Raw genomic sequence first — 17665 nt, forward strand, 5'->3', positions numbered from 1 at the left:
TGACCAAAAACCACACAACACTGAGGCTCTTAGAGGTGGGATCTGGAAAGAGGCCTATTCAGGCTTGTTCTCTTCCCACCCACACCACAACTGCACCCCACCTGCAGCGTGGTGGCCTGGGGAGCCATGAAGCCCCCCCCCAACAGGTCCCACCAACACCTTAACACTAAAGAGTATTAGGCAAGCAGACCCTAAGGCATTTATTAAAATGACTACCTCACAACTGTAGAGTTAGGCAATGTAATCCAAAATAGAATAATATGACAAATGAATAAATGGCCTTTTGATGAACTTATAGGTTAGGAAATGTTTGTTTTCATATCTTTAAAATTTGCCTGAAATGTAATCTGTTCAAATATTTGCAGATGACTAAAGTAAAGGTATATGGCTTTTTTCCTTAATCCTACATAAAAATACTAAGTATCTATTGAACATAGCACACCATACCAATTTCAAAAACTTTTAGGAACAGGTTCCTAGAAAAACTAGAAAGGCCAGCAGAACAAAAGGTACATCTGTTTGAAGATGCTGAAGAAGTACCAAGGAACTGATGACAAGCAAGCCTAAGACCCACAAGAGGAAGAAACCAGACAACCTAAGCGAGCAGGGCTGAGACCAAGAAGCTCCAGTGAGACCCCCAAGGCTTAGAGACCAGGCTAGAGCGCAGGGCCCTCAGCAGAACAGGGAAGCCTGCTAAACACTCCATGTTCTCAGTAGAACCTCGAAGGGCCACATACCAGGAGTACAGTGGATTAGAAGCAGACCAGCCTTCAAAGGGAACGAGCCCAACTGTGAATCCTCTCAACTCCCAACTGGATTGCTAGTACTTCTGGCCTAGAATACCCTCTCTGGAGGAAGAGATCATTACCCAGAGTTCAAATTATCACTGCAATATGTCATATACAGTATCTGGAACACAAACAAAAATAATAATGGAAAAGAGACAAGACCACATGATTGAAAAATAAAAACATTTTAAAAATTGAAAATAGACCAAGAACAGATCCTGAAAACAGAAATACAGACACAGACTTTGTACTAAGACCACGAGCCTGAAGAAGAAACTGAAGTGCTGCCACTTTACTCAGCAAGATGCCAGCTCAGGCAGTGGGGTAAGGAAAAGGGGGAAGTAGGACAAGGAGACACCTTAGAGTATGTGGTGTGTTACTACAAGGGTCAGCTAACGTGGTTTTACATTTTTCAATGATTGAAAAATAATCAAAAGAATATTTGAACACATGAAAATTATGACATTCAAATTCCAGTATCGATAAAGCTCACTTGTTTTGTGGTTGCTTTTGCATGCCAACAGCCAAAGTGAGTAGTTATAAAAGACTACATATAGCCCACAAACATATTTAGTACCTGGACATTTTACAGAAAAAGTTTGCCAACTCCTGTGTTAGTGTACCGGCTACCTCTTCTCAGTGAGCTGCAAATATGACTGTTCAACAGGCACATTCGCTAGGCATATGGGACTTTTCCAGAAGGTTTGCAAGAAGAAAACACATCACAGAACAGTTCGAGGAGGAAAGAAAAAAGGGGAAAATTAAAACACCCAGTTCCAGCCGGGCACAGTGGCTCACACTTGTAATCCTAGCACTCTGGGAGGCCGAAGAGGAGGATCACTCAAGTTCAGGAGTTCAAAACCAGCCTGAGCTGGTTATTATCTCTAATAAAAATAGAAAGAAATTAATTGGCCAACTAAAAATATATATAGAAAAAATTAGCCGGGCATGGTGGCGCATGCTTGTAGTCCCAGCTACTAGGGAGGCTGAGACAGAAGGATCGCTTGAGCCCAGGAGTTTCAGGTTGCTGTGAGATAGGCTGACGCCATGGCACTCTAGCCTAGGCAACACAGTGAGACTCTGTCTCAAAAAAAAAAAAAAACACCCAGTTCCCTTATCTATCCCTGCCAAGTGGTGCATGTTCATGCCCTGGAGAACTAGCACCCACTCTCCCCACACCTTCCAGGCTGTGTCACTGGCTGGTGGGAAGCAATGACCCAAGCCTGTCATGTGACATAACAGGAGAAAATGGAAGCAGAGGGCCAGCATAGGCATGAGTCAACCAACAGGGAAAGAGAGAGCAGTTGAGGCATCTAAGAAGTCACACCAGGTTTGTAAACACACTTTTAAAGTAACTACATTTAATATGTTCAAGCAATTAAAAGATCATATTGACAATTTCAACAAACAAATGGAAACTATAAAAAATTACCTAAAGTGTCAGTTAAACAAACTGTGAAGCACTTCAAACTAAACATTTAAAACGGATGTATTTAATAAATATAAGTATACCTCAAAAAAATTGATTTAAAAAAAAACATGAAAATTCTGGAACTGAAAAATACAATAGTTAAAATCAAAAACTCAATGAATTAGATTAAAAACCAATTGGAAAGGCCTGTGCTCCCTCTGTCTGTGAAGGATTAATTCTTTAGAAATTACCTCCCTGATGTAATCAACTAGAAAACTAGACAGAATCCATCAAACAGCTGTTTTCAAACACTGGACAACAGACAGTCCAAAACTATGATCCCCAAGGGAAGAGAAACACTGCCCAGCAGCAGCTTCCAGGCTGCAGCACAGGAAGGGGGAACCCAAATGGAGCCCAGAGGTCTCATCGAGTTGAGACAGATCAGCCAACAGGAGAGAGCAAGCTCTGCAGATGAGGAGGGGTATCCCTTGAATCTTTGGCTAAGTACCGATCTAGCCTAGGCCCAGATCCGTACTTAGCCAAAGATCGGTATTTTGGCTAAGTACCGATCTGGGCCTAAGCTAAGAAAACTACCCAAGCCTGGGCAAAGAAGCACCAGAAAGGAGTAAGTAGAATCTCCATGATTTACACAGTATGGAAGGCTTGCGTTTCCAAATACCAGAATGGAAAGACCTCCCAAAACACCAAGGAGGTAGAGACCTAAGAAAAGTATTGTTTTAGTAGTGTCGATAAATTAGCCCAAAAGTAAAGGCTGTGTAGATCAGCCCTAACAAAATTAGGATTAAGCTTTGAAAAGAACAAATCTATCCCAACTAACTTACATGCATGCCAGAATAAAAGTAATGCTATCTTCAAGGAAACAAAACAAAATCTAGCACAGAATAGCATAATATTTATAATGTCTAGCATTCAATCAAAAATTAGCAGGCATGCAAATGCCCTCATAACAAGAGCAAGGAGTCAATAGAAATGATAGAATCAACCAATAAAAACAGATCTAGAAGTGATAGAGATGATAAAATTAGCAGACAAGACTTTAAAAGCTCTATTATAGATATGCTCCCTATGCTCACAAATAGGAGAACATGGATGTTATAAGGAATAAAACAAGATATAAAAAAGACTCAAGTGGAACCTTAAAGTGAAAACTTCAATGCATGAGATTAATGGACACTGCAGAACAGTCACACCATTATCTATGATGTCTATAACTTATGCTCTTTCTCTTTTAACACTCATGTAGTCTAGGTTTTATGCATAATTCTAAGTTTTGTTATGTTTTTGAGTACAGTCGCACTCTGTATTTCAGGCTAGAGTGCCATGGCATCAGCCTAGCTCACTGTAACCTCAAACTCCTGGGCTCAAGCGATCCTCCTGCCTCAACCTCCCAAGTAGCTGGGACTACAGGCAAGACCCACCACACCCAGCTAATTTTTCTATTTTTAGTAGAGATAGGGTCTCACTCTTGCTCAGGCTGGTCTCCAACTCCTGAGCTCCTCCCACCTCAGCCTCCCAGAGTGCTAGAATTACCAGTGTGAGCCACCATGCCTGTTTTGTTTTTAGAGACAGGGTCTTGCTCTGTCACACGAGCTAGAGTGCAGTGACGTGATCATAGCTACTGCAGCCTCAAACTCCTGGGCTCAAGTGATCCTCCTGCCTCAACCTCCCAAGTAGCTGGGACTATAGGCACGTGCCACCATGCCCAGTTAATTTTTTTTTTTTAGAGATGAGGTCTCGCTATGTTGCCCAGGCTGGTCTCAAACTCCTGGCCTCAAGTGAACCTTACCTCGGACTCTCAAAATGCTAGGATTACAGGCATGAGCCACTAAGTCCTGCCCATAACTGTAGTTTAATGTCCACCACCACTCCAATGCTGACCTACATTCAATTGTCTAAAGATCTTTCTTTACTCAATTCCTCAGGAAGGGTTGATGGGAACAGTATTCCCTGAGTTATTGCTCATTGATAAATTTGTTTTTTACCTGAAAAGTCAATTTTGCTGGAACATAAAATCCTTGACTCACATATTCTTTTCCTGGGTTCCTTAAATATGTTATTCAATTTTCTATAATTGTCATCAAAGTCTGACAGTAAACTCATTTCCTTTTCCTGATAACTAATATTATTATTAATAGTCTTTTCTAAGGACCAAAGCTAAAAGTTAGTTCTTTAAAAAACAAAGACCAATAAAATTTATAAAATCCTGACAAGATTCAAAATATGGGGATGATACAAATAATCAAAGTCATGAATAAAAAAGTGAGCAATGCTATTTACTCTATAAACATGAAAGTCATCACAAGAAGTCATTATGATTTCACCCTAATTAATTTGAAAATTTGGAGGTATTTGCTAGGTAGGAACTTTGACCTAAGTCTTGAAACAAGTCTTTGAAAAGACTATGGCAGTGAGGAGAAAGGAGGACACTAAATGTTGGGGTTGGGGAGTATAAATGACAAAGCACAGAAAGAACTAAACTCCACGAGAGAACAGGTGGCATCATCCTCTGGACTTCCCAATATTCTGCATACGCCTCCACCATGGCACTCATCCTTAGTTGTTATATTTATGTAGTATCATGTTTTATCCTCCACTAACCCATGGGACTAGCATCCTCTCAAGGGCAAAAGCTGTTTTCTGTTCATCTTCGTAGCGCAGAAACACTCCATCTCGACTCTGGGCTAGGCATGGTTCTTGAGTTACTACTATTATGAGCAGCAGTATCAGCCCTTTAATGGTGCACAGTAACAGCTGCCAGCCCTGGGCACCCCTCACACAGCTTGCATCACATCACACCATCCCTGTCTATCTCACTTCCCAACTGGACTTCAGGCACCTTGTGGGTAGGATCTGTTTTAAATCCTCATCTCCCTGGTGCTTGCCTCACTGACAGGATACATTTTCAAGAAATGTTTGCAGAATTAATTAGTCCATTTTTAAATGATATTATTCAAAACTAATTATTATTTTAACCCTTTGAAGCACAAAGATGGAGGTTGTAAAGGAAAAGTACAATATATAGGAAAATTATTTGCATGTTAGAGTGGACTATTAATTATTTTACTATAAGAGTACTCCTAAAATCTACTAAAGTTATATCATTCTAAATTGGAAAGCATCAATATTTTACAGTAAATTCAGTTATGGTATTCTAAATAGCCTTGTGATAAAAGTTATACAAAAGTATATATTGCTTTTCTTTTCATTCCTATTCAAGTTCTCCATCAAAGAAAAGTTTGGTGCTGAAAATGACCTTAGCTAGACAGACATAAGCATTACTAAAAAGGCACAATAAGACATTGTGTCTTTTGAGTTTTTTCCCCTTTAAAACAAAACAGTAGAGTCAAGTTTTCATTTGAAGATTTTGTTTAATATCAGCATAGGAACATCTAAATTAACAATGCTCGACTTCTGGGGCCCCCCTCTCTTTGGACCCCAGAACCTCGTCCACGAGTGTATAATAAAGCCACGTGGTTTGGCCCCAACTCTCAAAAAAAAAAAATAATAAAAATAAAAATAAAAAAAAAAAAAACAATGCTGCATATTTTGAATTACCCTGGCAAAATGTCATATAAAGGGTTACCAAATCCTCTTTTTCATCATGGAATCTTATAAACAAAAACCTTTCTATTGAGAAAGCTGCATGTGGATGCTGGAGGCAAAGAGCACCTTTTACAATCTAGTTCTAAAAAACACCAATTAGCGGCCGGGCGTGGTGGCTCACGCCTGTAATCCTAGCTCTCTGGGAGGCCAAGGCGGGCGGATTGCTCGAGGTCAGGAGTTCGAAACCAGCCTGAGCAAGAGCCCCCCGTCTCTACTAAAAATAGAAAGAAACTAATTGGCCAACTAATATATATAGAAAAAATTGCCGGGCATGGTGGCCCATGCCTGTAGTCCCAGCTACTTGGGAGGCTGAGACAGAAGGATCGCTTGAGCCCAGGAGTTTGAGGTTGCTGTGAGCTAGGCTGACGCCACGGCACTCACTCTAGCCTGGGCAACAAAGCGAGACTCTGTCTCAAAAAAAAAAAAAAAAAAACACCAATTAAGCTACCTATATTTATAAAATTCTTTTATTTCTACATGTCATCTATCAAGTGCATTATTAGTCAGAAAACTTGAGAATGGAATTTATCAAGATGTTCACAATTAAACTTTTTAATATACTAATATTTCTAAGCATAAAGTGATAATATTTATATTCAATAAATTTAAGTTTAATTTTAAAAGCTTATTTTATGTTTAATCATTTTAAATTGATAATTAGAAGAAGAGGCCGGGCGCGGTGGCTCACGCCTGTAATCCTAGCTCTCTGGGAGGCCGAGGCGGGCGGATTGCTCGAGGTCAGGAGTTCGAAACCAGCCTGAGCAAGAGCGAGACCCCGTCTCTACTATAAATAGAAAGAAATTAATTGGCCAACTAATATATACAAAAAATTAGCTGCGGCCGGGCGTGGTGGCTCACGCCTGTAATCCTAGCACTTTGGGAGGCCGAGGCGGGCGGATTGCTCAAGGTCAGGAGTTCGAAACCAGCCTGAGCGAGACCCCGTCTCTACCAAAAATAGAAATAAATTAATTGACAAACTAAAAATATATATACAAAAAATTAGCCGGGCATGGTGGCGCATGCCTGTAGTCCCAGCTACTCAGGAGGCTGAGGCAGTAGGATCGCTGAGCCCAGGAGATTGAGGTTGCTGTGAGCCAGGCTGACGCCACGGCACTCACTCTAGCCTGGGCAACAAAGCGAGAATCTGTCTCAAAAAAAAAAAAAAAAAAAAAAAAAAGGAAGAGACAACCGCTTCTCAGCCTTTTGGCTAAGATCAAGTTTTAGAAGAGACAAATAAATGGTTCCAATTTAACTACTGATACACTCAAATGCTTTGATGGACCACAAGGGCATTATGCTAAGTGAACAAGCCAATCTCAGAAAGTCACATACAATACAATAATCTCACAATAACAAAATTACAGAGATGGAGAACAGATTGCCAGGAATTAGAGATGGTGGCAGGAGGAGGGTAGATGTGACTATAAGGGGTAACAAGAGGGAGATCTTTATAGTGATAAAATAGTTCTGTATCCTAATTGTAGTAACTGTTACATGAACAGACACATTTGATGGAAGGGCACAGAACTACACACACACACACACTGCCAGTGCAACTTCTGGGTTTTGATAATGTACCATAGTTACATGAGATGTAACCACTGAGTAAAGAGTACACAGTGACCTCTCTACTTTCCTTACAACTTCCTGTGAGTCTGTTATTATTTCAAAATAAAAAGTTAAAAAAAAAATTGCTTCATGCATATCTAATTTCATGTGCCACTTCAAAGAATCCAAAAATAGAAACTGTAGGAAATTCATCTGAGTGCAGCTTATGCAAGAAAGGGCAGGATAATTCCCATTCTGGACCCATGCTCAAAAACATGCCCTTAGCCTTACATCAAGACAGGCAAATAAATATTCATGTCTCAAAAATCAAATGCTTTTAAGGCATAGTGTTTTATTATTTTATATAGTTCTTAATGCTTGGTTGACTTTTTGGTCCACTGAAAAACTACCAATCACATCAGATAGAAGTACTTTTACTATAAAAATAAAAAGTGATGTGGCTAACTTAGCTCTGTATTTTATTGCCTCTTCAAGAAAGTAGTGAAGGAAAACATGGTGATTCAAGTAACTACACATAACAATCAGAAGAGTGTTAAAACTTGAAAGTGTTATATATGTAAAAGCCAGATATGTGCCTGGTATATAATAGGTCCTCCATTAGAAGCTGCTGGTTGCAGGGTCCCAGACCTGACTCATCTAAAGGTCTATTAATACAATCAACAAGTCAAGGACCAGTGTTCTCTACAATACACATACAGTAAAAGTTTTCACACTCCAAAAACTTTTCCTCTCTAAAGTTACTAAAAATTTCAAGGCCATTTCAACCAAAAATAGCTATAGAAAATATATCTGCTAAATCCTATGGCTAAGAAACAAGCTTCTACCCCACATATTATTCATTAACCAGGTGTCAATTCCATTTCCAATACAAAAGTCCTAAGTAAGGAATGGGGGGCTTCCCACTCCAGGTGGGAGAGCCATCCCCAAGATAAGGTTACAGCCTGTCAGCACAAGGCTTCCATTTGTAATGTATGCCTGCAAAGAGGTCCCAAAGAGTAACTATGTCTAACTCGTTAGGGTAAAACAACAACATACGTTCTTCACATTTAATAAGCAATGCTGGAGAAAGCATATAAAACAAGTCACTAATTACTTTTTTCACACTGTTTAAATAGCACAAATACCCATAACACATTTTTTCTCTATCCTAACTCTAGTCTCTTCACTTTCTCCTAGAAGGAGACTTCTTTGGAAGTCTTTTGGAAGACTTTCTAATAATATTTGAAATGTGTGTATTACACTGAATAAATCAAAAGTTGGCTGGGTGCAGTGGCTCACACATATAATTCCAGCACTTTGGGAGGCCGAGGTGTGAGAATAACTTAAGGTCAGAAGTTCAAGACCAGCCTGGGCAACACAGCAAGACCCCATGTTTACAAAATATTTAAAAATTAGTCGGACGTTGTGGCACACACCTATAGTCCCCACTACTCAGGAGGCGGAGGAGGAAGGATCCCTTGAGCCCAGGAGTTCAAGGCTGTATTGAACTATGATCATGCCACCGCACTCTACCCCAGGAGACAGAGTGAGACTCTGTCTCTAAAAACAAATAAATAAATGAAAATTTAAAAACAAATCAAAATCAAAATAACAAGCACTCTAAGACATAAATGGTGTTTCAATGTATGTATATCTGCCTAACTCATCATAGGAACATTTCAGCATTAAAATGATTTTAGATCAAGACACTAAAATTCATAGCAGTTAATCAATTACGACTCCTGAGGGAAAATCTTCATTATGCAAGGTTCTTTACTTCAACAAGTTTCTCAAAACACATAAACACTAATATAGAAACAATTCTTAGCCAGGTGTGCTGGCTCATGCCTGTTATCCTAGCACTCTGGGAGGCTGAGGTGGGCGGATCACTCTAGGTTGGGAGTCTGAAACCAGCCTGAGCAAGAGCAAGAGCAAGACCCTGTCTCTACTAAAAATAGAAATTAATTGGCCAACTAAAAATATATAGCAAAAATTAGCTAGCCATGGTGGTGCATGCCTGTAGTCTGAGCTACTCAGGAGGCTGAGGAAGAAGGATTGTTTGAGGCCAGGAGTTTGAGGTTGCTATGAGCTAGGCTGACACCACAGCACTCTAGTCCAAGCAACAGAGCGAGACTCTTGTCTCAACAAAAAAAAGAAAAAAGAAAAGAAAAGAAAAACAGACCATAATAGTTAAATAAAAGGAAATATTTAAACCAAGAGAGTAACTATACCAATTCTTAACCCAATTCTTTGTGCTCTGTCTTATCTAACATTATACCATTAATAACAATCCCATCATCTACAACACAGTTCTAAACACTGGCTCCCATATTTACCAGCACTCAACACCTATTTAAAAAGAAAAAAAGCCTGGCCAGGTGGCTCACGCCTATAATACTAGCACTTTGGGAGGCTGAAGCAGGAGGACTGCTTGAGGCCAGGAGTTCAAGACCAGCCTGAGCAAGAGCAAGACGCCCTTCTCTAAAAAATTATCCAGATTGGTGGCTCATGTCTGCAGTCCCAGCTACTAAGGAGGCTGAGCCAGGAGGATCACCCAGGAGTTTGAGGTTGCAGTGAGCTATGATGATGCCACTGCACTCTAGCCTAGGCAACAGAGCAAGATCCTGCCACAAAAAAAAAAAAAAAGGAAAAAAGAAAATAATAGGAAAGGGCAATAACACTTCCCTACAAGTACCTAGGATCAACTACTGCTTACAGACTATACTACCTGATGAACAGTGAAGTGCTATGTAAGATTTTATAAAAGGTAGATTACTTGAGAAATACTTGAAATGGTTAGCCTCAGGGAAGAGGAAAAACACATATATACTACAAAATATTCTAGACACTTCTTTTTGCTGGTGATATGGAGTTCCAAAAGTAGTTTTTCAAACCATTTGCAAACAAAACTAGCCTGGGGGTAAACAATCATCTACAAAAATATCACTAGTATTATTTATTTTACAATTTCCTGACAAGTTTATAATTATCTTGTTAAATCAAAACAACAGAGTCTAAGGCCACCATTCTGTTTCCTCATGTTCCTAATACGAAAGTCCAAGCACTCTAAATAAGACCTGTTACAAATATAAAACAAACAGCTCAACTGAACTCTCAACTCTCGGGAAACACAAACACAAAATCCCATAAAACAAGGGAGTTTCTGCAGGCCATAATAAATCTACATGTCACCTCTTGAATTTTCCCCCACACAGTTAAGTGAACATCTCAAAAACTATCAATAACAAACAACAATCACCAAGATATGGTTGGAAATGATACAGCCTTCTCAAACAATAACAAAAAGGAAAAAATTTTCATAACTAGACCTCAAGTTTCTTGCATTTAAAAATAACTAATTAAAATGCAGCCATATACAATCTACAAAAATAGTCATAAAAATTATTACATCTTAAGTTGGAGGAAATAAACCTGCTTCTCTAATACAGGAAGATCTAATTGACATCTCTTTAAAAGATCCAACTGACAAACCCTAAAAAAAAAAGCCTTAAACCAGAAATTTAAATACGGAGGCAAGAAAACACCACGAAAAAGGCATGTCAAACCCCACCTGTATATCTGTTTTCAACCATTTGGAGTCAAGTCGAGCCTGGGCAACCAAACAGAAAGATTCAGAGGGCATCTTTCCTCCAGCTTCTTCCCAGTTGCCAGGCCTGCAAGTAAAACAGAAATATTGAAGACCTAAAGCATCTTATTTTAAAAAAATTTTACAAAGATCCCTCCCACAAGGTTTAATGTAGGAAAAAAAAAAGAAGAAAAAGAAAAATGAAAAACAGAAAAAGGAGAGAAGAGTTGGGGGAGGGGACTGAGAGGACGAGAGAGGGAGAGGTAAAGATGGAGAGAGGGAGGAAGGAAAAGCCTACTTTCAACATAGATAGGGTTCGCCCAGTTTGTGTACCACGTTGAAAAGACCTTGAGAATAGACGGTCATTGGACACCAAATCACAATGTCATCCCCTTTCCTTTAAATCCAAAAGGTATACACACAAACAGAAGACAGGAAGGAAGCCCATCATTTCAACGACAAATGACACCAGCATGCACCTGCCGCTTTACCCTAGACCAGTGCGTGGTGCGTGAAACAAATTAATCAAAAGTCACGTCAGCAGAAAAACCCACAACAATAATCACTTAGAAATGGAAAGACAGCCGGAGATCGCGCCGCGGGCGGTCCGCGCAGGCCCAGGTCCGGCCGCGGCGCCAACACCCGCCGCCCGGGCTCGGCCGCCCCCCGGCCCGAGTCTCACACCGCCCCCGCCACCGGCCGCCCTTGCGCCCCGGGACGAGGACCTGAGGCGCAGCAGCCCAGCCGCCTCGCCCTGCCGGCTTGCGGACACAGCTTCCCGGCCACCGCTGGCTCAGCCGGCGCTCGCGATCCCGGCGCCTCTCGCGACCTGTGGGGAGGGCCGACGCGGGCCTGCCGCCCCCTGGAGCCCAGCCAATCACAGCGAGGCAGCTCCGCGGTCACAGCCAATGGGGAAGAGGAGCCCCTTAGTCGCCCCTCTTGACTCTCCAGCTTCCTACAATCCCGCTCTTCTTCCTTGGAGCTCAGGCAGAGCCAACCGCAGGCGCCGGAAGGAGGGACATCCGCCGCACGCACGCAGGTTCGCGCGCACCCAGTCCGAGACTTCGCCTGGTCTCTCAGAGCTCCTGGTAACGCCAGCGGAAGCGGGAGGATGTAGGGCTGCGCGGGTCAGGTGGCGAGTCTGATACTCCTCCCCAGGCTGAGGACACGCCTCAGGGAGTCAGCCCCGGCCTGCAAGAGCTTACGCCTGTCTGTCCCACTGAATGCAACAAAAATCTTGGGCAGAATACATGGAGCAGTTATATGAGGACAAGGAAGTCAGCCCTCGTCTAAACCAGCGATCATACAACAGAATTTAAGAATGTGAAACAGTTGAAATCATACGAAGTATGTTCTATGATAATAAGGTAATTAAACTGCAAATCAGTAAATCGCAGGACAATCTCCAAACACTTGTAAACTAAACACTGCACGTCTAAATAATCTAAAGGTCAAAGAAGAAATGTCAAAGGAAATAGAAAATAATTGAATAAAAATTAAAATACAACATATCAAAATTTTTGAGATGCAACTAAGTGATTAAAGTCAAATTTTGTCAAGTATGGAGTAAAGTAATTAAATCCCATCTTGAGATCTAACACACTGTGAAGATATGGCTTGAAGTTATAAGTGCACATACTCAAGTCAGCACCCAGAGATTTAAAAGTCAACAAGCAGAGGGACCAAGGCCTAATTGTGGTAGGAGTTGTTACCCATACTCAGAACCTAGAAATCTGGAATGTTAAAAGTAGAATGAACAAGGTCTTGTTGCCCTGGGAGTGGTTCTGTTTATTCACATCCTCTGAGAGAGCAGTGAGGAAAAGGCTACGGTTATTAGAAGTAGTTGCCCATTCTCACAATATAGGTATATTTGTTTTCTACCAACCAGAGGATTTAATATCTGGTATTCTGGGTGTAGCTGCCCATCCTCAGAATCTGGACATTCTGGATCCAATACAAAGAGGACATGAAGCTTTCTTGCTTAAGAAATACTTGCCCAGAATTGGATCCTAGAAACCAAAGATTCACAAACAGAACAAAAGAGGTGCCCTGGATGTTATTGTCCATGCTTAGAACCTAGGGAACTTGGGTCCAAGAAGCAAATGACAAAAGGCCATGATGATCATATAGGAGTTGTTCTTCCTCAGAACCTGGAAACATTGGGTCCAATGTAAAGGGGAGACGAGGCCTTGTTGTCCAGGGAAGAATTGCTCATACTTGGATCTTGTACAGCAAATCTTTTAACAAGCAAAGGAGACAAGATTTAGTATTCTGGTAATAGTAGCTGATACTCCAAACCTACAATTTGGGATTCAACACATAAAGGACACAAGGTGTTTTACCCTGGAAGTAATTACCGTTACTCAAAACCTAGAGAATTGAAATAGCAAAAGAAGAGGACAAATGGCTTTCTTGCCCAAAGAGTAGTTACCTATACTCAGAACCTAGAGACTTTGATTCTGACAAGTACAGGAATCAAGGCCTCCTTGCTCTATAATAATTACCCTTATTTGTAACCGGGAGAGTTGGGGTACAAAAATAGAAGATGCAAGGTCATAATGCCAGGTGAGTAGTTGCTTTTATATTTTTTATTATTTTTATTTTTTGAGAAAGAGTCTCGCTTTGTTGCCCAGGCTAGAGTGAGTGCCATGGCGTCAGCCTAGCTCACAGCAACCTCAAACTCCTGGGCTCAAGCAATCCTCCTGCCTCAGCCTCCTGAGTAGCTGGGACTACAGGCATGCGCCACCATGCCAAGCTAATTTTTTCTATATATATTAGTTGGCCAATTAATTTCTTTCTATTTCTAGTAGAGACAGGGTCTCGCTCTTGCTCAGGCTGGTTTCAAACTCCTGACCTCCAGCGATCTGCCCGCCTTGGCCTCCCAGAGTGCTAGGATTATAGGCGTGAGCCACCGCACCTGGCCTTATTTTTTTTTTTAAAGACAAGGTCTCGCTCTTATTGCCCTGGCTAGAGTGCCCTGATATGATTATAACTCACTGCACCTCCAACTCTGAGACTCAAGCAATCCTCCCACCTTGGCATCCCAGAGTGCTAGTATTACAGGTGTGAGCCATTGCGCCCAGTATGGGAGTAGTTGCTTTTACTTGCAACCTAGACACCTGGATCCAACAAGCTAAGGAGAAAAGGCTTGGGACCTATACTAGATTGAGAAGTGTAATCTTAATCTTTTTTACATGTACATATGAAGCCAAAATCCTTGTAGAGATTTAAGAACTTGTAGATCAGAAAAATTCTACCTGCTAAAGAAAAATAACAAAAAAAAACTATTTTAGCACTGAATGAAAACAAAGTTTAAAACCTCATCTCAGAATGTTTAAACATAGCACTACATATTTTTGAGGTTTGAAAATGACTCTACCATTCCCATGGCCCAGAAAACTAAAAGCCCAGCACTTATTCCATATTGGCAGCATTCTGGGGAGCCTGGTAGAGTCAAACCCCAATTCTCTCTGAAGGAAAATACACTTTCAATCCCTTACCCTCTGTATTCCTACAGGTCAAATCAGCCAAACATGAACTATAAATTTTGTATGAATTGTAAAACATACAAGGAAAATAACTACCATGCGTGATTGTCAATAGATAAACTAAGTGCTGACTCTGGCCACCAAGGACTTCGGATATTAAGTTGACCTGATAAAAATATAAAGGAATATATATTTGGATAAATACAAGATAGAATTTAAAATCCTGAGAAAACAAGAGAGTAAAAAGAAAAGACAGAAATAAAGAAACCCCAATCAAATATAAAAAAAGAACAGTAAAACTTCTCACAATAGGCCGGGCGCTGTGGCTCACGCCTGTAATCCTAGCTCTTGGGAGGCCGAGGCGGGCGGATTGCTCAAGGTCAGGAGTTCAAAACCAGCCTGAGCAAGAGCGAGACCCCGTCTCTACTATAAATAGAAAGAAATTAATTGGCCAACTGATATATATATAAAAAATTAGCCGGGCATGGTGGCACATGCCTGTAGTCCCAGCTACTCGGGAGGCTGAGGCAGAAGGATCACTGGAGCCCAGGAGTTTGAGGTTGCTGTGAGCTAGGCTGACGCCACGGCACTCACTCTAGCCTGGACAACAAAGCGAGACTCTGTCTCAAAAAAAAAAAAAAAAAAAAAAAACTTCTCACAATAAAAAATCAAATCATCACACCCAACACTGGGTGGCTAGGGCTGGATGAGTCTTGTTCCTGCACTCCTCAGCTCCTCACCAGGGTGGCTTAAAAAAAAAAAAGAAAGAAACAAAATCATCAAAATATGAAGCTCAAATAATGGTTTAAACCAGGGATCAGCAACCTATATCCTATGGGATGGTTGCCTTTTTCCTCAAAAAAAGTGTAGCTATTGGAACATAGCTATACTCATTTATTTTTGTATTTTTTTGGGCTTCTTGAACTGCAACTGGAGTTGAGTAGTTGCAATCTTGTCTGTATGTCTGACAGCTTAAAATAATTATTATCTGGCTCTTTTTAAAAAGTTTGCTGCCAGAATGCATTCTGGGGAGGCAGCAGCACCAGATCCAAGATGGCGGCCAGCAGGAGGCTGATGAAGGAGCTTGAAGAAATCCGCAAATGTAGAATGAAAAACTTCTGTAACATCCAGGTTGATGAAGCTAACTTATTGACTTGGCAAGGGCTTATTGTTCCTGACAACCCTCCATATGATAAGGAGGCCTTCAGAATTGAAATCAATTTTCCAGCAGAGTACCCATTCAAACCACCGAAGATCACGTTTAAAACAAAGATCTATCACCCGAACATTGATGAAAAGGGGCAGGTCTGTCTGCCAGTAATTAGTGCTGAAAACTGGAAGCCAGCAACCAAAACCGACCAAGTAATCTAGTCCCTCATAGCACTGGTGAACGACCCCCAGCCCAAGCACCCACTCCAGGCTGACCTAGCTGAAGAATACTCTAAGGACCGTAAAAAATTCTGTAAGAATGCTGAAGAGTTTACAAAGAAATATGGGGAAAAGCGACCTGTGGACTAAAATCTGCCGCGATTGATTCCAGCAAGTGTGAGCAGAGACCCCGAGCAGTGCATTCAGACATCCCACAAAGCAGGACTCTGTGGAAAATTGACACGTGCCACTGCCTGGCGTTCGCTTGTGGCAGTTACTAACTTTCTACAGTTTTCTTAATCAAAAGTGGTTTAGGTAACCTGTAAAGAAAGGATTAAAAATTTAAGATGTTCTAGTTCTGCTTTCTTTGTTTTAAAAATCACTGCTTCAATCTACTTCAAAAGATTGGTGTTTCTTTTCTTGTCCAAATTTATCCAAAATTTTCAAGTCACATTTAGCCCATAAGGTTAAAAAAAAAAAAGGTTGTGGTTCCCCTTCTTTTTCTCTTCCCTTGCAACTCCCATGTTCTTGCATTCAGTTTATTCCTCATTTATTCACTTCCCCAGACCCAGGCCCATCTCCTCTGCACAGGAGAAGAGACAGCTCGGAGTTTCTGGTGGCTTTTCTTCTCCATTGTTGGACTTCCCATAATGGGAGTTGGTTTAAATTCTCCTGACTCATCTATAACATCCTTTAAAAATTTTTAAAAACAAACTAACAACTACACCCCTCCTGACCACCCCCACCAAAAAAAAAAGCCATTTAAAGGCAGGCTTAGCTCTTGTGGAAAAGTCAGGCTTGTATTAACCATGGTAACATCGATTAAATGGGCAAACCCCGACATCAGTGTGCGTGACTGAACTGCGACTCAGCCAGCCTGCACAGGGAAACCCTTCAATAACAAGTCTGTGGTGACCCCGAAGGGAGGGCCTGCCAGCCAGAGGACGCTGTGCATGCTGTGTGTGATGAAATCTCGCACCAGAAAGGCTCCTGAGGCCAAAGGTTGGCACCCCTCCCTGCAGCCATTTTAGAAGATCTGCTGGTCCCTGCACGCCATGCTAAAGCCAGAACATCCATTTGAAATTCCAAGCTCATCTGTCACCAAGCTCCATCTGAATGTGCCATGGAGCTCGTGCTCCACCTCCTCAGTGCAGCAGCCCCACCACAGCCCTCCCGAGGTACAGTTTGATCCTTTGCGGCAATGGCGGGACTCGGCTATTGAACTGGCACCAGTCTGGGGTCACTGGGACCCCCACTGGCCCCTTTGGAGCAGCCGGTGGCCCAGCCAGGAACAAGATGGCCTTCCCTCTCCCTTGGGACTCACAGCCTTTGCAGAGTCAAGCTCCACTTGAAGCGCACTCAGTAATGTCCTTTAAATGTGTTTTATATTGTTTTGACTGCCTTTTTTTGTAGAAATAAAAATTGACCTTAGAATTAAAAAAAAAAAAAAAAGTTTGCTGCCAGGAATGGTGGCATGGGAAATCTAGAAGGCCACTTGCATGTGTAGGGTTCTGTGCATGCTCTGGAAATACCTGAGCAGGACCTAAGATCTCACCTCTGATTGACCAGGAGACCATCAAAACAGGAAGAGAAGGCTAGGGCAGAACTTTAAACTGCCTGAGTGTTGAAGGCATGTCCCAACAGACACACACACACACAAACATATTGGAAGAATTTTGGGCTCCAGAAATTTAAGGAAATCTCTGTCCAATCATTAACTAAATATTAAGTTAACAGAACAGAGACTTCAGTGACTACACATGACAAAGAATATAGACTTTACAGAATTAGTTTAGAAAGATCATTGAACAAACAATAATAACTATAACAAGGAGCAACAACAACAAACCCT

General features: G+C 41.4%; 1 protein-coding gene and 1 pseudogene across 2 annotated transcripts in view; one reads left to right on the forward strand and one right to left on the reverse strand.

Moving 5' to 3' along the window:
• Window positions 1-12024, reverse strand: part of HERC2 (HECT and RLD domain containing E3 ubiquitin protein ligase 2) — a 188814-nt gene extending 176790 nt beyond the window's left edge. For both annotated transcript variants that reach the window (XM_076004890.1, XM_076004889.1), the window contains exons 1-2: window positions 11683-12024; window positions 10943-11045 (exon numbers count right to left, since the gene is read on the reverse strand). In XM_076004890.1, coding sequence (XP_075861005.1) covers window positions 10943-11014 — 72 coding nt within the window. In that variant the 5' untranslated portion in view covers window positions 11015-11045; window positions 11683-12024. The remainder of the gene's footprint in view (window positions 1-10942; window positions 11046-11682) is intronic.
• A 97-nt stretch (window positions 12025-12121) lies between these two features.
• Window positions 12122-16208, forward strand: LOC105868817 (ubiquitin-conjugating enzyme E2 L3-like; annotated as a pseudogene).
• The last annotated feature ends 1457 nt before the right edge of the window (window positions 16209-17665 follow it).

This window comes from Microcebus murinus, chromosome 7 (assembly GCF_040939455.1).
Source record: "Microcebus murinus isolate Inina chromosome 7, M.murinus_Inina_mat1.0, whole genome shotgun sequence".
Taxonomy (NCBI): domain Eukaryota; kingdom Metazoa; phylum Chordata; class Mammalia; order Primates; family Cheirogaleidae; genus Microcebus; species Microcebus murinus.